General features: G+C 31.2%; 1 protein-coding gene across 4 annotated transcripts in view; it reads left to right on the forward strand.

Moving 5' to 3' along the window:
• Positions 1 to 21,519, forward strand: part of Gad1 (glutamate decarboxylase) — a 33,969-nt gene extending 12,450 nt beyond the window's left edge. For 2 of the 4 annotated variants that reach the window (XM_074127382.1, XM_074127379.1), the window contains exons 3-12: positions 3,423 to 3,656; positions 7,983 to 8,180; positions 8,269 to 8,387; positions 8,472 to 8,551; positions 12,648 to 12,819; positions 12,900 to 12,967; positions 15,612 to 15,690; positions 15,765 to 15,914; positions 17,176 to 17,370; positions 17,464 to 21,519. In XM_074127382.1, the coding sequence (XP_073983483.1) occupies positions 3,423 to 3,656; positions 7,983 to 8,180; positions 8,269 to 8,387; positions 8,472 to 8,551; positions 12,648 to 12,819; positions 12,900 to 12,967; positions 15,612 to 15,690; positions 15,765 to 15,914; positions 17,176 to 17,370; positions 17,464 to 17,637 (1,469 nt within the window). In that variant the 3' untranslated portion in view covers positions 17,638 to 21,519. Of the gene's footprint in view, positions 1 to 103; positions 559 to 1,511; positions 1,668 to 3,422; positions 3,657 to 7,982; positions 8,181 to 8,268; positions 8,388 to 8,471; positions 8,552 to 12,647; positions 12,820 to 12,899; positions 12,968 to 15,611; positions 15,691 to 15,764; positions 15,915 to 17,175; positions 17,371 to 17,463 lie in introns of those variants that run through there. The other 2 variants (XM_074127381.1, XM_074127380.1) reach the window with 2 other exon arrangements.
• The last annotated feature ends 641 nt before the right edge of the window (positions 21,520 to 22,160 follow it).

A 22,160-nucleotide genomic window follows, 5' to 3' on the forward strand; every position in this document is an offset into this window, starting at 1 on the left:
AAAAACCTCTTGATTAAAAAAAATAGAGCAAGAAAAAGTGAGGGAAGGTTTTTTTTATTTACAGTATCTAGGTCTAGGTTAGAAATATGGAGGGAGAAAACAACAGAGAGACAAGTGCTTCAAGAGAAAATAAAATTATTTTAAATTAGCTTTCGCAGTAACATTTTTTGAGTGTAAATGTTTAGCTAGCTGAATGTCTGTACGGAATAACACGTAAGATTGTAGTCATCTTGAGTGAAATTCCTTCAACGAGCTTTCAGAGGTTTTCAAAGCATTTTGTTTAGGAGTGTATGCTTGGCGCAAAGGAACAATAGATGGAGAAGAGTTTTTCAATAAGCGGCCTGGGTAACAGATGTTTCAGAAAGCCCTGAAGGGATGTTTGTGCAGAAGGGACTGTGTACTAGGCCCAATGGAATGTCGGGCATCTGCCGCCAGCCCGTTCTTCCAGTTCGGCCCCATATAACTTTCCTACGGCACCAAGTTGCCAGCACATCATCATGTCACACAAATATGTAGCGTTCACCAACCTCATATCCATCCATCCTTCTATTCACAATGGTAACTTTTAATTAAAAACTTAAATCAATGATTATTTCCGCCTATCGCATTTTTACTAACGCTCTAAAGGAGCTGCGAAGTATGCTATTCGTTATACAATGTGTAATGTGAATGATGCATTTGGCAATATTTTGTATTTCTTTTTCTTTTTTTTTTAACATTCAAACAAATCATTAAGCATACTGAAAGTAACAGCATGCTTATTAACATACTCAGAAAAGTAGAATACAATAGCATCTGGAGAGAGGTGCTGCACTAGATTTTAGAAAAACTGAAAATTGAAACAGTTTTAAAAAATTTATTCGTGAGTAATGTCAAATTTCCTTTTCTTTTACTAATTCTAATGGATCTGATCTTCCTTTTGCAATGAATGTAATCACTATTGGTAATGAAGTGAATCATTGTACTAGAATTGCAATTTATAAAGAAGGCTTTCTTTGAGATTTATCTTCTTTTTAAAATATCTGCCATAGATCTTAGTTGGTTTCGTTTTCTGCTCGGGCTCGAGGTCAGAGTATTCATTTATTTATTGAGTAATTTTTTAACATTTTACGAAATCATGGTATGGCGTGATTTCTGGTTATTAACATGACTCAGAATTTCCTTTTTTAAATCTGCCTATTGACTCCAAAAACCAATTACATTTTTCGCTGGACAGCATTCTTCTGGAATTGTCCAAGTATCCTAATGAACTAATGTAAGAATGGTTGCTTATCCATCAAACTTTCCTTCTTCTTTCATGTCTCTTGCATTTTAGGGATACAGTCATGCTTTACAGAAGTTGATCCATCATTTCCGCTTCTATCAAAACAGTGGACAGTTATTAAACGGGATCTTCTAATCAATTTCCTTACTTCTAAAAAATCATACACCATTTTTTTTGCACATAAATACCTTAAAAATCATCTTTTAATTAAATGAAATACCTCTTATAAAATTTGTAACTACAGATGTAACAAAAAAGGAAAAGGATAAATGAAATATTTGTCGCTCACCCACGTCTCATCCTTCTCTGATTTGATATATGACAGAGGGCAAACTGCGGTTGGTGTGGATGACAGTAAGAGGTTTGAGAATGGTCGTAAGTCAACAGACTCGTCCAACAGTCTGTAAGTAATGCTCTTATACTGCTTTTGACAGATATACACGTAACACCCTGGGTTTTCTGCTGGGCACATTAAGTACACGAACTACTCTGTGACCCTCTCATACCATTTTACTCAGTATAATTTACACTTCTGTTTACAAAATATTATTTTATATTATTTGTATCACTTTCAGGCATATTGAAAGTTTCATAAGTTTATTTATTTAATTTATTTCTTCAACTGATATCTCATGATTAGAACTAGCAGTTTAGGGCTTGAAAACAACATTTATCAGAGAGAGAGTGAGGGTTTACCTGGGTTTGAAGGGTGCAAGTATTCTTTAGGACCCGTTCAACTTCTTAATTAAGGGTGTAATTTTTGGAATATCTGGCGGATTGATTGCAGAAAGAAGTGCTTGGCACACCAGGTAGTTGTCAGCCCTTATTATCGGCTTCGCTGAAGAGCCTGAGCAGTTGCCAGGTTTCGGACGGGGTTAAAGCTTTCCTTGAATGTTTCTCTATAATTTGGAGGAAACTTTCTCTAAAAATTTAGTGAGGTTGTGTTGACATCCGTGAGAGTTATTCCTGAGTGCTGTATATCACTTCTTTTCCTAGGTAATTCTACATTATAAGAATACATCTAATCAATTAAGGGATTAATCTTTTTTTTTTTCTTTGAACCTCAATCAAAACCTAATTAATTATAACAACCAAAAATATTTATTTCGCTTGAGTCAAAATCATAAGTATAATCACAGTATTTTTTTCTCCATAAATTTATTGATAGATAAAGACGACATAATTTTGAATAATATTGGAATGGCTTGTTTGTTGATCTCTTTTTTGGTCTTGGACTTTGGTAGCTGTCGAAGTATATAAATATTTTCCTTATGCCAAAATGCTTACGAGAGTTCAACAAATCATTTAGGGCTTACAACAAATTTCAGTCGTGGTATAGAACAACCAATGAAAGACAGTATACACTAATAACAAGAACATGACCCTGCCTAAAAAAGGGTTTAATTTAATATACAAGATGACCTGCATCGTCAGCACGACACTAGTCTGAAATTGCAGCTTCTAGAGAAAAGAATGTAACGACCACAGAAATGAGTAACAGAGAGAGATGAATAAAATAAGTTTAACATCAATGGCTCTTCTTGGGTTATGAACGAAGGAAATAAAAACAACTGATGGGTACTAGAAATGTTCAGTATTGTCGAAGTTCTGTAGTTTTGTTTCTTATACAATATTGATTTTTTTTTTCTTGCAACTGTATTTCTGCAAAAGTCACCTCCGAAGTAATACATTTTTTTTTTTTTTGTAAAATATCAGTTAAAGTGTAAAATGTTATAAACATTATCTGAAGCTGAGAAAAATAGTTTAGATCGAAGTGGACTTTATATGGACCAGTTGTAGTAAAGTCTTCCCCTCTCGCTGAAGGATAGTTTCACGCTAGAACTGACCTAACAAAGGGAAACATCTCCTTTCTATTTCCTAGTTATATCCGAGGATCATCCTGTCAAACGGTCTGGAAATGATTTCGTTTTAAATCTCTGAATGCATCCGGTCTAATCTTGATGGTCTTCTCTTTAAATAAAAGTGAAAATATAATAGGGAGATTGATCTTTTTTTTTGTGTTTTATTCAATTTAGAGAATATAGATTTTTGTTTTCTTTTTCGTCAAATATGTTTTATGATATTTAAGACAAATAGTATCAATCTTGTTCTTAACAAAAATAATTTATTTTAGTGTTTGCTTTTGTTTTTTTTACAGCCTTGTATCCGTACACTGAAGATGGTGCAACAAGTGAAGCAGTACTGAAGCAATTAGCCTTGATACTTATTGATTTTGTTAAAGAAACAAACGATCGGAAATGTAAAGTCCTAGACTTTCATCATCCTGAAGAAATGAAAAAACTTATAGATTTTTCTATCCCCGAAGAAGGTTTATCATTGCAGACCCTAATAGATGACTGTGCCACTACCCTCAAATATCAAGTGAGAACAGGTTAGAAATTTATTTTATTTTTAAACAGGAATGGCACCTAATGAAATAAGAGCGTTTTCAGAGTTTATCCAAAAATATCTTCAGGATGCCTTACTATAATTTGAACAAATCATACTGTTGCCTTCGATTGCTAGTAAAATCTTGACTCCAAATGCAAATAGTTTAATAGAATCACAAAATTTGAGTCACTACGCATTTATTTAATCGGGTATTAATCTAATATCTAGTAAATATTTTCTAATTATTTCATCCGAAATGAAGAAAGATTATTGCTAATTGCAATCATAAATTTTGTATTATTTTTTACCAAGTTTTCGTCCTAGGGACTAAGTCAGGGCTGTGACCTAGTCACAGTGTAACAAAAAATTGTTGTTAATAAGATGTAAAACAAGTTAAAACCATTAATAAGTATAAGATAAGAACTTTTGAAAATTATTTTTTATATCAAATCAATGTACATTGTAATCTGTTCTCATAGCATTGTGTTTTGTTCTCATGTTCTTTTATATAATTGTAATATTTTTCGAATCAATAAACATTTTATTATTATTATTATTATTATTATTATTATTATTATTATTATTATTGTGTTTCTATAAAAACATATCCCTGAAGATGGCCTAGTCCCTAGGTCAAAAGCTCAGCAAAATAATAAAAAAATAGTATATCAGTTAAATAGAAGAAATTTTATTATCTGGACGGTAAAACCATTCAGTAAATTTTTTATTAGACTATTTGTTTATTTCTTTTGATGCTACTTTCCTCGACATTTTTCAACCTTCTTTTTATTTTAAAGTAGTTTCATCAGGAACGAATCCGTATCTAATAAACATCAAATTAAGACATTTCTTGTTGCCTGTCTTGTTTAATGATTTAATGAAAATTATGTCGACTACAGTGTGTGTGTTTGTGAAAGAGGAAAACAAATGAAGGTTAGATAAGAAATTAGAAAACTTTTGTTTTTGAAAAAGTGAAGAAAAGTGAAAGCGATGACTTCTTATTCTTATCTCTTTAAAAAAAATGTGTTCTCTCGTAGAGCACGAATTTTTTCTTGACAATATAAATTGTACACAATATTCTCAGAAATTGGAAAGAATTTGAAGAATTTCTTCTTTTTTTTTTTTTAATCTTCTTAAAGAAGATAAAGTAAGAAAGACGAAGATTGTAAAGAATGTTTGTAGCTAAGAGACAGATGCCTCTAATTGGGGTGCTAGGTGTAATTTAAGAGCAATCAGCCAGTGTGTTCTCTATACGATGTGTGTTTGTGTGTATGTGTAGTAGAGGATTAAGAAGAGAAAAGAGATGAAGGGAGAGCCGCTATTAAGTACAGCTTACGTCACTCCATACATCGCTTCTTGTTTTCAGCTCCACCGGACAATCTCGCCCCTATTTCAGCCAGCATCCAAACTAAACATCCTTCACTATACAAGCCTCTACAACTCCATCAATCACTCTTTTCTCGCACTTATATCTTTTACCGGCTTAACGTTTTTGACATAAACTTGAAATGTTAAGAGCTTTTAATATACGCTCTGTTGAGCTAGCATATTATTTTTCGTATCTATTAAAAAAAAATTTCATTCTTTTATTCAGTGCAAATTAAAATTTTCCAACACATTTTATAATTTTTTAATTAGAAAAATGTCAATAACCGCTGATGTAGTAAAGAGGTGTGGACTGGACTGCTAAGTTGTGGAGTAATTGTCAGTTCAATTTTCAGTCCTGAAAAGGATTTTTAATTATAGAAAAGTTATTTTTATCAAAGAATGATTAGTTAAACCTCGCCAGTTATAATTAAAAGTCAAACCTATATTTTTTCTCTTCCAATCTTTTTGTTGTATTAGTTTTGTTGGATGAAAATGAAAATTTACAATTTTTCATCTCCTTTCTTGTATTTTAACTTTCTCTCACTTTTAACTAGAAAAAGTATTGTAGCCGTCCACAGTTTTGAGTTTGAGTTAATCCCAGAAATTCAAGTGATTTATTAGAACCTCTGAACTGTGTGGCCAGCATGCTAAAAAAACAATCACGGGTGTTCAAATTTTACCAGTGGCATGCAAGCTAATTGTTTGCAAGCCTACCCGCTACTGATTTCTGAGGGCATACTTCATTTAAGGTGATTGGTGGAGGCATGCATTACTCTAATGTGGTATTTCAGTGTAATATAAGCGTCATTACCTGTATTTTATTAATAAGGGATTTAATGAGTAAGCAAAATTCATAATTAGCAACAGCTCATTTGACTGGACCATTTTACTGAATATAAATAAATATTTTGTAGCTATTTTTTCAAAAATGGTTGGTGTGATTTCTGTTAACTTTGAATAAACTATGAAGGGCTATTAGTTATATTGATTGTATTTTACTATGAACTCAAATTTATTTATGCAGGATACTTAGGAGAGAATTCTCTGAATTGTTGTTTCAGTGTATTAGTACAGACTAATGTTCATTATAGAATGTGTGACTTTACAGAACTTTTTCTCTTTATTTTACCCCTATCTAATCCTAAAGTTTCATTTCAATTAAAAAAATACAAAACTTTTTTACGACCTCCTCTTAGGCTAGTTAATTTTTCTCAGAAAAGAATTAATTTTTATGAGATTCTACTAGTTCTATATTGTTGATTTTATCCGATCGTAGCCACGCATGTTGTTCCTGTTTCTGATTGTTCCGGATTTTCCTCTATCATGAGAGTTAAATGCAGAGAATTTATTTCCACTGTTTCCACTCACTATATTTGTCTCTTGGACATGAATTCCTGACAGGTTCAAATTCTATTTCAAGAAAACCACTATCTTTTGCCACGAAGTACAAGTCTTCCAATTCAAAAAAAAAATGAACTGTTATTCACTCCTGTGCAAAATGAGAATGGTTGTTGACGTAGTAAATCATTTCATGCACACCATACAGCGCGATAAGAGGATAAGAGTGGCCATAAACATCGAGAGAGAGAGAGAGAGAGAGAAAGAAAGAGAGTGCTTAGAACTAAAGATGAAAGTAGTGGGGATGATCAGTTTGATGTAATCAGCAGTTAGTATGAGGCTGGATGTACGAGAGTGTCAAAATAAACAGAGAGGAGTATCGGTGAATGGACGGATGAGAGATGTCTGGTCGCGGCACGTGACTGACTGCTGCAGAAGACTGTACACGGACACTATCTCTTGGCTGACAATAATTCCCTCCCTCGTCACCATCCATCTATACAATATGCTGCCTATCTGTGCCTCCCCCTAGCTTCTGCGATATTATACACACCATGTTTTATGAATGGACAGCTAGTTAGGGACCTCTCCTAACTCCTTTAACTTTTTCTATTCATATTCAACTTTGTTATGCCAAACCACAAAAACCTTGTTTATATCTATCAACCTTTTCTTTCATACTCTTAATAGTATTATCAATCTTATCACTTCCATATTGATAGCATATTCAATTTTTGGTGATGTTCAATACAGAAAAAAAAGGGACAACCTAAAAGTTGTTGAGCAAGTAGAGCTCCAACTTATTTAATTTATATATCTGAAAACATTAATTGTATACAGTAGAAATTGTAGTGTTTCGTCTTTACTTCCCTGTGTGGTCGACTTGTCAATTCTTCACCTAACTTAGCGTCGCTTCTAAGTTCCAGTATGCTGAAATATATGATACATTTATACATAATCGTAAAATATGTAAGTAAAAATCTGGTATCCGAATACTACAATATTCAACAACGTTGGAGATCCTTCCAGGTCTTGCTGCTTTTAAATCTTTCTTAAATTCAATTATTCACGATATTTTAATTAAACCTAAAAAAATTAACTGAAGAATTTTTATTCGACTTTTCTTACTTAGGTTTTTTTCAATTATTATGCTTTTCGATTATTTAACTTGAATTCATAATTAGGTGCATGCAAAAAATGTTTTACCTAGCCAAAATTGAAAAACAGATGTTTAGTAAAAGAATTATTCTAGATATGCGAAGCTAAATGTGAAGATATTGTGATTTTGGCCCTTGTCTTCATCGACTAAGGTCTATCCATGATAGAGTGCCATCTGTTTTTCGCTGAAGTTCATGTTCATGTTACTGAGGAGACAGATGAGACTAATTCTTTTGTACCTAAGACTAGTCTAAGAGCATACTCAGTTCATGTGTAAAATTCTAAGTACTTGAGTTCCATTCTGAGTGTGAGGGAAGCTCAAACAAAGAATTGACCAGGAGAATCATCGAAGCTCTGGGAAAAACAAATAATTTAATATTTTGATATTAATATATTACTTTTGTTTTTCTACTCTTATTTTAATTCTTACGGACATCTCTGATAGCATTGTTCTGATCTTTAGGTCATCCACGTTTCTTTAACCAACTGTCCTGCGGTTTGGATTTGGTCTCCATGGCAGGAGAATGGCTGACGGCTACCGCTAATACCAATATGTTTACCTATGAGATTGCACCAGTTTTCATCCTGATGGAAAGTGTAGTTCTGTCTAAAATGAGAGAAATTATCGGTTGGGCCGGAGGAGATTCTATACTTGCTCCAGGTTATAATAGTTCATGCAAATATTATTTAAAGTTTAGTTTTCAGATTTATCTATTTTTTGTTTTAATAACGAGTTATTCTTTGTGCAGGAGGTTCAGTTTCTAATTTATACGCATTCTTAGCGGCCAGACATCATATGTTTCCGAATTATAAAGAGAAAGGCCAATCCTCAATAGGAGCTCAACTTGTTATGTATACTTCAGATCAGGTACTTTTTTTAGTTAAATTATTTTCATTATATTCAGTAGTGGGCTCAAAAAAGATATACTGATTTACTTATATTAATTTTCAGTGTCATTACTCTGTGAAAAGCTGTGCGGCTGTTTGTGGTTTGGGCACGGATAACTGCGTGGAAGTACCTTCAGATGAACAGTAAGAACATTTTTAAAACTTTTATGTAAGCAGACAAATGAATGACCTTACTAATCAAGGGTTAGCGACTTACCAATAATCCTAAAATTTTGACTTTTCGCAATAGTGTTTAAGATGAATCCCACAATGAATCTAAAAGAAGACACTTCTCGATATATGCGTAATGGTTAGGTTTTGAGAATGGCTTGTGGCGTTGATGAAGATGCACACTCCTCTTTGGTAATGATGAAAATTAAGTTTTTTGCGGTCATACTTAAATTTTATGGCACCATCTCTTGAAGTGTGTCGAACCTAACAAAATGAGGACAACTTCACTAGTCTTGTGTCATACTAGATGAGAACGAGACGAAATAGTTTAAAAACGATTGAAAATGGGACATTTTATAAATTGGTAAAAAAAAAAAATCTGGTTTTCAGATCGCTAAAGACTATTTTATAAAGGCAGTGAAAACGTTGCGGAAACCCATTCAGGATGCTTCTTCAATTTAAGTCTCAAGAAAGTGAGTGATTCCTTGATAAAAACTAAGCTAATTTGCTCTTTCCTCAGTTGTAGTATTGTTTACAACATTTTGTATTTCCATCAGCCCTTCTATTTGAGTATTCCTTGAGGTACTTGAGGAAAAGGGTTCTTCAAGTAAGACCACCTATTTCTTGAGCTAAAAAAAAGGCATTTGTAAAGTACACCATGCTCTTCTTAGCTATCTATGTTCGTCTTTTTCAAGGCCCCTAATTTGGAAAACCATTCAAAAGACACCATTTTGGTTTTGTTGACTACTTAGCAAAAACCTGGCTGACTTCCAGCACTTTTCGAAGAAAGGAAGCAAAGATCAAAGCTGTATGGCTTCCCAAGGGTGCTTTTTTTGAAGGTGATGAGATTAATTTGTACATAAAAAATGTTAAAACAGTTAATTTTCAAACAAACCTCTTATTTTGTACTAAGCGCAATTTATATCAAAATTTATATATTGCAATATATTGATATCCTATTGAACAACAAATAAACCTAATAAATTATAGAACCGTGTAGAAAAATAGAAAAGAAACAACTCAATTTTAAAGAACGTTACAAAAAATGTAAAAATAATATATAAATTAATAGTATTAACAGGTTAAGGGGAAGCAGTAAGGCCTATTATTTATTGCTATTAATAATACGGTAATGTAAACAGAGACCCCTGCTGTTGTTGCGGATGGTGTAGTTGTAGTTGATCTATTAGTGGCTTTACAGAGAGCCACCCCAGATAGGATTATGGGTAAAGCCAAGTTTATAGAGAGAATGTAGAGGGGAACTGAATGGAGTAGGTATTTATTTTTTGCCGGGATTTCAGTGGAATTTCGATGAACCACTCACTGCGTTGGGGGAAAAAAGCTGCCTTTTTTTTTCTAGAAGAAGAATAAGACTGGGAGTTTTAAGTTTTTATAGCGGAAATATATTTATTTAAACAAAATGATTAGCCAGCTTAAAATTACACAACTTTCTTTTAAGCAGAAAACAGTTTTAATAATCTGGGGAAATAAATGCTAGTCTAGGCAAAAAAAAGTTTTAAATCCTCGCTAGATACAAAACAGATTTTTGTTATTTATTGCATGTGCAGTGACTGCTAATATGGTATGCTATTGAATATCATTAAAAGTACTTTTTTAAATTAAAGTGGTAAACAAGACATTAAATGTAATACTTCGTTTAAGGTTAAGCTAGCTACAAAATACATGAGGTCATTTATTTATACACTTAAAAAACATAAATGCTACTCCGCACGTTGCAAATCCTTCTTTCAAATATACTGATTCCTCTAACTTGGCGTTCACTGCTTAAATGCCCAAATAACAATAGTGATTGACACCAATTTTCTCTTAACTTCAATGATTTAAACATTCTAAAATAACATGTCTGTATTGTACTGAAATGTATTTTGAGTGTGGCCATCCAAACCCTTCTCCCAAAGGTTCTCTTAATCGAATTTTCTTGGAAAAACTGTTTCAAGTGCAGTGGTGTAGATCAATATGAGTACAATTAATATACTGAGTTAAAAAAAAAAATCGATTGGTTAAAGTGGTATTAATGGGAAGATTTTGATGGCTAACTAATTGCCAGGTCCTCTTCCAGTTTCGTTTCCTTTAATTTTTCGTGTTTAAGATACACACATACCATTTTGTAAAAACCACTTTTTTGAACTCAAAAGACCGAAAATTCGCTTAGTAAGAGAGAGTAAAAAAAAAACTATATTTGAACTGTTTCAAGCAAAACGCTTTGTTGACTCTTTTTTGTGATATTTGGTTTAACAAAATTATTAAATAATAAAGGATTTAAACGATAATGACTACAGGAAATTCGAGATTTGTTTGTAACTTGAATATTTTCTTAAAATATCTGGTTTACTAGCGTTAAGTGGGAGGAAAAAAAGAAGCGAATCCCCAGTGACTAATATTAACTGAAAGTGAAATGTGATTTCTAACTGAATTGAAAACAATAATTAATCTTTACCCTCTCAGTTGGCTAAACTAGTGCAATGTCAGAAATTGAAAGAACGTTTGTTCCCCTCATTCTGTTGTTGCGCTGCCAGCCGAGATAATCGCATCCCCTCTTACGGTTCTGTTCATTCAATGTCCAAGTCTTGATTAAATTCTGTCTGCATGATATTATGTTTAAAATTCCTGTTTAATACTAAGGGGGGGAAAAAAACCTGTAGCAAAATTTCATTCCGTTATACTTGTCTAGGTTGTCACCATAAAAAATTGGAAAAAGAGAATATATAAATTTATATATTTAAAAATGTTACTGTTACTATAGGTAAAAAAAAATGAATTCCTGAATCATTCACTACAAAACAAAGTCAGTTTGTGATTTAAGTAGGTTGGTTTATTTATCAATGCTTTGCAGTGTAATATTGTTATTCTCCAGAGAGGTTTTATCTTGGTAGTTGGTTTCTGTTTGTGCAGATTGAAATAGTCCCCAGGGAAGAGGGTTCTCACACGTCTTCCCCTATTGTAACCTATGTTTTTTATCATCATTAACACGTTTTTCTTTTTCTTCTGTTATATTTTTTTGTTCTCTGCTTTACATTTTTAGATTGTCCCAACACTATCTCTTCTTAAACCGCGATAAGTATATCAAGTAAATATTTGAAGTTCAAAATTATATTTAAATGCAGATATATTCAAAATTAAATTCTGTTAGTACTTGTGTGAAGTTAACCATACAGAAACTAAAACAAAAAAAAAACACAAGTTTTGTAAATTATAATTATGAATAAGAATAATTATAGATTTGCACTATCAAAAAAACCATAGGAGGTTTTTAAGTGATGACACCCGGTGTGAATGTTCCCACAATATCTTTCCTTGAAACCGACCTTAGTTAATAAGATATCTTCTTCATTAGAGCTAATATTAATAGATATTTGTGTTTTATCATATTGAGAAAATTAATTTATCAACGAAATTAATCGATTATAGTTAATCCAGTTTATTTAATAATATACGTATTTACCTTCTTTACCTCTTCTAAGAGAGTTATCAGACAACACAGAACAAATTTCTCAGACTTTCGACAGTCTCTTTCCTCCACGCACTAAAATTGACTCACTCCAAAAGACTGCATCCATTATCCCCGTACACTACTATTTCCAAAATCGTCTGCTGAAATTCCTTTCCACTCTAGTTTACCATCCTAACCCAGACTGCCGTTACATAGCTTGCTACAGGCACAAAAGAATCAAGCATATCCTACTCTAACTTTCTCCACTAGCTGCAGGTTTTTCCATCCTTACTCCCTCATTCTCTATCCTTCTCATCCTGAAGTTTTCTTTATACTTCGCAATGAATGTAAATGCGCATTGAACGTCTTGTTTGTATTTACTGTATATATTTATAATAAAGATTACTTTTCTATCTGCCTATCTAAGTGGCTTATTGTACTCGTTTAGATTTTAGTTATGATATGATTCCAATGTAGTATGATTCCAATTAGTGTGTAAGTTTATTCCTGGTACAGTTATTTTAAAAATTGTGCGAATATCGCGTTGGATTTGATACTGAACTTTAATAATATAAGTAAACATGTAGCCTAAATAATATTGTTTAATTTCCATTCCAGAGGGAGAATGATTGTATCAGAATTGGAACGACTTATATTAGAAAGAAAGTCTAGAGGCCAGATTCCCTTCTTCGTTAATTGTACATCTGGGACAACAGTTCTTGGTGCCTTTGATCCAATAAACCCAATCGCTGATATTTGCCAAAAGTACAATCTATGGTTACATATTGATGTAAGACTTTATTTTTCACTATTTTATAGAATATTAAAGTACAAATATTGCAAATTGAATACAATATTACTTTCCATTAGGCGGCCTGGGGAGGCGGACTGCTTCTGTCCAAGAAATATAGGCATCCAAGATTGTCGGGTATTGAAAGGTAAGAGAACACATGTTTTTTATGAGATGTTAATTTTATCGTTAGTATTTTTATAAAGAGCCATTGTATTAAACAAATCAATAGAATTGATTGATGACGTAGTCCAGTTGAAATTAAAGGATTAAATGCAGTAGGAAATAGTAATAATGCAGTAGGATTAGAGGCGCATTAAATGCAATTCGGAAGTGCATCATCCCTGTGAGAGTAGGATGTTATCTTAACAGTACATTACCCTGAATTGTCTTTCTTTTTTTTTTACAAGAGTTCTAACGGAATCAAATAATTTGTTTATGTTTTTCAATTTTAAATAATTTATATTTTTACAGGTTTATTGTATTTTGAAAATATGTTAAGAACTAGAAATTGAGATCATTTATTTTACGAAAAAAAACGTAATGTTCACTTCTTATTTTTTTATAAAAGTCATCAATAATCCTTGAATATATTGAGCTGTCAAAGAAATGCCCTTCGCAAATCTGTTTAATTGAATTTTAATGCAACTTGGATATGGGTGAGTGGCAGCAGTAAAAAGCCTATTTTAGTTGGGACCCAGATGTGTTTGCTCCCCCTAAAATTAATTACCTTCACCATTACAGCATCAAGTCTAGGGGTTAACCAATCTTACACGTGAGTTGTTAACTCATGATGTAAATCTACTTCTTGTTGCTTATGACTTACAAAAAAAAATCCTAAAGAATTATTGGATATTTTACCTTAAGAGTTATAACTTATTTATACACTCGTTTTGGTGAGCAGAAATTGTTAGGGGCAGTAAAAAAGTTAAATTTTATCCAGTGGTTGAAATTTCCCTACCAAACACAACTTTAATTGCGCCTAGTGATAAAGAAATTAAATTAAGAAATTTGAGGTTCCTTTTCCTAGTAAAAGCAAGATTAAATTAAACTTTTTTTAAAGCTTCAACTTTTAAAAAGTGCTTGAGTAGAAAGTGAGAATTCAGACTTAAACAAACAAATTCAAAATTTAATGTGAGAGTTTTTTAGAATGATATTTATGTCTTATCATTTACGTTATTTGAAATACTTAAATTTAAAATATTCGTTGATTTCATGTTTCTAAAGTTTATTACTAAAGCACTACAATTTAGCCTAAAATAGAAACTGATTTGTAAAAATATTTTACTAAGTTGAATGTGTTCAGTTGTACCCGCATAATCAGTTACAGTTTTGGTGCAGGTACCCAGTTAAGTTTATGTTTGATTTGAATCTACACATGCAGTTCAGGCAGATAAAAACCCAATGTTAAAGTCTATAGTGTATAGTTTAAAAGGGAATCTATTAATCTTTACACTATTTGTAAGCGGATTGATAAGTTTATCCGTTAATGGAGATCCCTTGTACAAGTGTTTGTATGAGAGAATCAGCACTTGCTACTAACATATTGACGAACTCACCATTCAAATAGGGGTGCCCTTACTTTTTCAATCCTCTTTTTCTTTTTTTTTTTTTTTATTCCGCTTTTTTACTAAGAACATTCTTTCAAACATTACATTATTTTGATCTTCACCATTGAAGTTTGAGCCAAAACATATTTTATTATTAAATTAAGAAGGATTTAACAAACGTCTCAGTGTTTTTGAATATTCCTCTTCGTTGCCAGAGCTACAGTTTCTCTCGAGGTACCAAGAAGATTCTTTTAAGGTTCAATATAAACTTATTTTCTCCTCTTCCGAAGTAAAAGTTTAACCACACAAAAAATGAGGCATTGATAGAAATAAATGGTAGTGTGGAGCCGCAAGGTATAGTTTAACGCTTTGAATATGATATTGGAAAATAGCCCAAGCTCTTCCTCAGTTCATGGTTTACCCAAAATTTTGCACCTGAAATTCATCAGTTTATCTCTTATAAAATTAACTTATATCATCACATGTACAATACGTTTCTTTTATAAACTTTACATAGATCCGGAAGTACCCATATTATTTTTGTCCCCTTAGAACCAAGAGTGTTATAAGAGATCCAACAACTTACATGAAGTAAGTTCATTGATTTTAGAAAAGCTCTGTTACGATCACCAAAAAATATTTCCTTTCTTACAATAATCCGCCTTTATTGATTTCCATTTATTTCAAAGTCGCCTCTAACATTTCAAAATTTTGAGGATGAAATTATACTATAAACTATTTTTTTATATATTCTTGAAAATAAGGGGTAACTCGCTCACGTTTTCCCATTTAGCCTTCATTAAGCTAAAACTGAAAAAGTAGCTCAGTAATTTAATTTTAAGTAATATTATGTGCGGGAATTTTAGTGTAAAAAAAAGTAAAGTAAAGTAATCGCCTATTTTTTTCAGGCGGGGTTAAACGTCCAACTACCAATTAGGAGTCGTGGACGGGGCGACTAGCAAACATACTTTCTTTTATTAAATAAAATTTAAATTAAATTTCTTAAATTTAAAGTAAATTTCTTTTATCAACCATTAAATAAAATCAAGGCCTAGACCGGGAATCGAACCCAGTACCATAATACATATTAGCTTCACAGGTCTTACCTCTAACCGCTCGTTTACCGTGGCGCCCTAGGAATTCTAGTGTATTGAATGTGCTTTTTGACATTTAGCATTTTTTTTCTTATTGACGCAATATACATATGTTCGAAAAATAGATTTTATTTATTTATTTTTCCAGAGCTGATTCGGTGACCTGGAATCCCCATAAGTTAATGGGCACATTGCTCCAGTGTTCAACAATTCATTTCAAAATTGATGTATGTAAAAAGATGTCTTTCAGACTGAGTTAGCTCTATATATTTCTGATAATTATTGATTTTATTTTTTCCAGGGATTACTATTGAGTTGTAACCAAATGTCTGCAGATTATTTATTTATGCAGGATAAATTGTACGATGTACAATACGACACTGGAGATAAAGTTATTCAATGTGGTCGTCACAATGATATTTTTAAGTTATGGCTACAATTCAGAGCAAAGGTAACTTTTAATAATGTTTTTAATTGTTGTTTTTTGTGAGTTGTGTGTGAAGCTATTATTTGGTTCCTTCACACAATTCTTAAAGTGCAAGTGTTCATAAAGAAGCTGCACTTCCTCAATTGTTTTCTCCTTTTGACTCTTCCTTCAACGTTACAGCACGGCCCCAGTATGTTTTTTAAATTTCGGTGAACAGTTGCACAGTTAGTGATTGCTTTGTATTTTCTGGAAAGCAGTCTTGTTATCTATCATTAATTGAAATTATTTTAATTGCGATTAATCATTGTAACCAACTTGTAAATCAGCAGCAGAGTTAAATAACGAAATTCTGTACATATTACTCATCCACTCCTTGATAACAACTGACTAAGAGTGCCACTTCTACATCTCCACACTACCTAGCGTCATGTCAGTAAGCTAGAATAAAGATAGTTGTAGCCACTAGAAAGCACAACTGTCGCAAGATTACTCCAATTTTCTATTGCGTCTCCTTTTTTTTTTACTTTATATTAATTAAGATCACTTCTTTAAAACTGATTCTTTTTGAATTTCGCTTAAAAAGTATTATTATTAAACTTTGTGGAATATTCTTAGTATTTGTGTTCTTTTGAAGATACACTCAATAACTTTTCCTTCCTCTCTTCTAAAAGCCATTAGCTGTAGTTAAAGAATAATTTTTTTTTTTAAATACACTAATTTGAGCTTTACAGATAATACATAACGTTAATAACTGGCTTCTGTATGTGCCAAAGAATGCGGAGCTGAGGTTAGCTTAGTGGGAGTACACTGGACTCATGTTCGGTGGCCTGACCGGATTTGATTTCTGTTTGCTCTTAGATTTTTCTCTCCTCTTACAATCCATAGTTGATAAAAAAGACGGAAGTCTGACAGTAGGCTGGCAGTAAAAAGCTCCGGAGTTCACCAGTACGCCTTTATTCAAGAAGAGAGAATATACATTCTGTAAAACTGTTCCACAAAAATATGAACTATAATTGGAAATCTTTGAAAGTGGATATTAGTTTGTTCACTTATTTTGAACGAGATTCCTTTCAGATCTGGAATGAAACAATAATCTAATAATTAATTGATAATGTTATCTGAGGAATAAGAATCAAGAAGCCTCGTAAATTCAAACTTCAAATAAAAAAAAACAACAGTAAATTGCAATTTAAACATATCAGTACTTCTTACATGTTTAGGTTTGCTATATTCATCGCGATATCATCAGAAGCCATCGTTTTAAATTATACGTTCTTTTGTTAAGGGAATGTCTGGTTTTGAATCACATATGGATCATCTCATGGAAATGGCTGAATATCTCGTAGAACGTTTGGAAATGGAAAAAGATAAATTTTATCTAGTACTGAAGCCTGAAATGGTTAATGTCAGTTTTTGGTACATTCCTAAACGATTGAGAGGAATGCCGCATAATCAGCATCGTATCAATGAACTTGGAAAGGTAAGAGCTTATCAGCTCTTTGTAAGTTTATATAGTAGAAGAGTTGAAGGTAAAATATAAGTAAATGATAATATATGTGAATCTGTTGCATAGATTTGCCCAATATTAAAAGGCCGCATGATGGAAGCTGGCACAATGATGGTTGGGTATCAGCCAGATGATAAGCGACCAAATTTCTTCAGGAGTATATTCAGTTCGGCTGCTGTCACAAAATCAGATGTGGATTTTATGTTGTCCGAAATGGATAGGTTAGGTCACGATCTATAAAATGTTTTTTATTGTCGTTACTCCCAGTCAGGGATCAAAATATGGCATTTCTTGTAGTACTTGCTAAAAAATATACTTTAGATGACTGATCTAAATGATAACTTACATATATATACATTTTAAAAAAATATATAATCTATTTTATCTTAAGGAATCTGTAATTTGTTTTGAACTATCTCTTATTTGAATGAACACAGGGCCAGATAAATTATTTAAGATAAGAGGTAACTCAAAAGATCTTGATTCCAATGTATAAATTTTAATAAATGTTGGTAGGTTTAAAATTAGACTTTATTTTTAACGATGGGCATTTTATTATAGAATTGTAAATTTAAGAAAATAACAAAATTGTAGGCTTTATTTTTTCGTTTTCAAAAAGAAAAGAAAAATAATAATAATTATCTTGATAAATAATATATATTGGTATAATTGTTGATTATGTTCAAAATCTCATAGGATTTTCATCATAATTATTTAATACAGTTAATAATTATCTTTTAATGTGTGTTTGTTATTGAAGTTTTTAAAGATAGGTGATATATCCTAAGACACCTAATGTTCTTAAGTGCAGGCGGACAGTAGGCAGGCATTATCCTACTCAAGAGGAATTCCTAATAAACTTGAAACATCGAATTTTTGCCTGTTTACTATGTGTATGCTTTGAAAGATAGCAAAATTATTACTGTGAAAGGCTTTTAATAAAGACAAAAATAAAGTGAGTAAAGATAAAAATTATTGAGTGAAGGGAAACTATCTCACATTCGACTTCAAGATAACACACACGTATTAAACTAGAGAGCTAACTGAATAAGGGATTTTATTTAAACATTCACTTACTATTGCATTTAATACAGAATTTCTTCTAAAACAATTAAAGCTACCTTAAAAAAGAAAAACATAAACAAACGATGTAAAAAAACTAGGAGAACTAGGTAAATAGTGAAAGATTAAGTCTAGTTTACGTTAAGATTAGTTTTCAAATATTAATTTACACTTCAAATACTGTTAATAAAATTTTGTATCATGTTTTCTGAAGTTTATAATTGACTACAAAATATTAAATTTAAACTGTTAGTTTTATTTAACGTTGAATAGTTGCTAAATTGTCAAACTTTAAATTATGATATGTTTATTTTGGGCAATAGCAAGAGCAAGTCTTTGATTGAGTACGTTTCAGGAACCATTGAACCTCAATCTAATCAGGAGCACCTTTTCTTTAGAGGTAGAGAGTATAATCCGTTTTGTTTGTTAATCATACCATCTCAAGTGCATAGTAAAAGTAAGAGATGTCTCCACTTCCCTAGCACATCGAAGGTCTTCTGCCCGACTCTCTCTTCCCTATCGGTTGAAACATCATAATATATGATAATCGTTCGGATCACTATAAAAATTTCTTTTTAAAGTGCTTTTAGCAGCTGTCATAAAAGAATAATTTAAGATTTCACAAAAGACTTACGCTGGCCATTGACGGGAAAATTCTTCTTCTTTATTTCATTTGTTTTAGTTAAAATCTTAATAAAAACGTTCATAATTTAGAGAATAATTTGTTACCAATAACTTTATACTTTAGTTTCGTAGAATAATGTTTAAAATTAGTCAAACGGTTATAGAAAAAATATATCTCCTTTGCTAAATCAATGTATTTTTTTGAATCAAAAAGTAAATTATAAAACATTTAGATTTTTGAAAGAAAAAAAAAAAGAAGCGCCTTCCAAATGTTCTTCGTTTTTAGTTTATAAATTTCTGTTATAAAAAAGCAAATGAAAGTTTAATTAACATTTTATCCAAATATTTTCTTTGATATAAAAATGTAGCTTCTGTTATTTCTTAAAGATTCTATTTAATGTATATGTATACATAGGAATATATATATAGTTGTTAAGAAAAAAAATATTATCATTGTGTCCATAGTTTATCAATATCGCGTGAATAATGTTAATAAGAAAAATTACGAACTTATAAAAATGCTTATTTGAAAAGAAGTGTAGCAATGCAATAATTTATAAATAATAAAGTGTTTATATATTTAATGTATAAAATACACAAATATCTCGAATGACCTCAGTTTATCGGATTATCAGTTTTTATCGAAAGTGATCGCATTTGGGAAAGAAATGTCTCAAAGCTTTCCTTAATTTTTTTTTTTTTTTTGTTTATTTATTTAAAAGCAACATCTGGCTTCCAAAAGTTTAGAATAGTAGCTCTTATAGTTAGATTGATTCTAATGTAGTTGCAAACATTGTTTCTCAATTATATTTGTTTACTTTACATCATGTAGTCTTTAAACAGACTTTGCTATCCTTATACTTATTTTTTTGTCTCCTGGACATTGCTCAGGCCGAACTTTCTTGCCCGTTCCATATTGTAGACACACCTTTCAATCTGGACACATACATCCTCAAAACGTTTGATAGCTATGTTATTGCTCTAAGTTACACTAAACTCATGCAGTTGTAAACATCTTAAAATGTTAAATTTCCAAATTTAACTTACATATGCAAATCATTCTTTACATATTCTATATCTCTTCTTAATAGCAAACATGTCTAAAACATCTACGACTTTACTCTTCATTTATCAAATTATTCATCTTTGAACGAATCCTGATGAATTAAAAGAGAATTTTATTCCAGGAAAGGCATCTTCTACTTTTTTTACAGATACTCTGAACACAACTTCATTAAGCTAGCTAAGCAGGTTGGCTGTTTAACATATTGACCAGGCCATCTTTCACGCTTTGTTTTTTGCCAAACTGAACCGCATGCTGAACTTTTAGAGATTAATTAGATAATAAAAAGCATTATGATATTCAATACAAGCCAGCTTTGCTAGAGTTACTAAAAGTCACATTTAGGTGCTTTTTTCCGTTTCAGAGATTCCAAAATTCAAATCCCTCCTCCTCTTTGAGCGAAATTATAAATTTTGTTTCCTTAAATAATTTCTATATTTTATTTATTTTAGTGGATGAATCTAATGGATTTATTCGAGTTTTTAGATTTTCTTTCCTTCTGTAATTCTTTTCGCCAAAAATTGCTGATACTAATAAACTTGGTCCAGTTTTATATAAATATGTTTATAATAAAGTATATAAGAAAAACTGTTACAAGTTACCAATAATAAATTTAGATTTCTATGTGGGAAAATGTTAATTTTTCTTTAAATAAATTTTTTTTTAAAAAAATAAAGGGCATGAAAAACGAGTACAACTAAACTATATTAACAATTAAGCTACATATTAGCTGAAAGAAATATTAATTTTGTTAGTGATGTTTCTTTAGACAGAGCTGGTTTTGGTTCTTTTTGAAAGAGTTTCCACTTCTTTCTTTTTCTTTTGTTCTATGTACTCGTTTTCTTTGCAGGGCTTTCAATGTGAATTTCGCGCATTCTTAACATAATGTTATATATACATGTATAGATATAAAAATATATTTAAGTAGCTTGCATTAGATATGTATGAAAAATATTATTTTCATCTTTTTCTGAGTTACCACTGAGAAAAAAGAAGTGTACACTGACTGACTTAGTCTATGTAAAATAAATATTTATTTGTTAATAATACGTTCTTTGAATTAGATATTTTATTTTATTATTGCTATGATAAAAAGTTATTGATATAATTTTTATTTTTTAAAAAACTAATGGGTGAATTACGAAATGTAATACTAGACACTAAATATAATAAATTAAAAACTAAAATATATTTAACGATTTGTATTATAAGAAAAATATGTTTAGAATAAGAAAAGAAGAACTGCCTATAGTTTTCAAGTTGATAAAAAAAAATTATAGATTATCACCGGTCAAATTAAGTGTGAGTATGTATTTGTATATAATTATGTGGATGTAGAGAAGATAATAAATAGAAAATATGTAATGATGTTATATTCTGTCACTTATTATTATTATTACAACATATTAATTTTTTCATACTTGTCGTAAAAGGACGTATTGCGGTATCAAATTTACAAAATGTTTTACCGGAAAACAGATTCAGAAAACAAATAACATTCTTAGATCTAAAAATTTGTTATTCTGGTATGTATACACAATTTTAAAAATCTCCTATGCTTAAATTTTAATTGTTAATTATTATTTGATACTATTTTAATCAGAGCCAAATTTCAATATCAGATATCACTTCTGTGGTAGAATGATTCACTTAGTGGTCATCGACCATTTTCCGTTTCAGAATCTATTCGAATCTAAACTGGCATAATCTATTGACGTCAGACTGTGCACCGATTTTGGTATTAGAATAAAATCTGCGATAACTATTCAAAGACAAACAGTTGGGAAAAGGTGGTCAATGACTAAAAATGAAGCAGGATATCATAGAATTAATCTCTGACATCTTTCTCTACTGCCTAGCCAGTGAGCATAGTAGAAGAAAAACGTAACTATTCCCTCTAAAAGAATCGAAAATTATCAAGCAGTTAACAGATCATCGTAAAGGAAGGCAGTTCTAATTAGATACTCAAGCGTGAGGTGCACCACAATTAAACGAAACCAACTTAAATATTCAT

The sequence above is a fragment of the Rhodnius prolixus genome, unplaced genomic scaffold (assembly GCF_049639745.1).
Source record: "Rhodnius prolixus isolate KJV_2025 unplaced genomic scaffold, Rpr scaffold_3, whole genome shotgun sequence".
NCBI lineage: Eukaryota > Metazoa > Arthropoda > Insecta > Hemiptera > Reduviidae > Rhodnius > Rhodnius prolixus.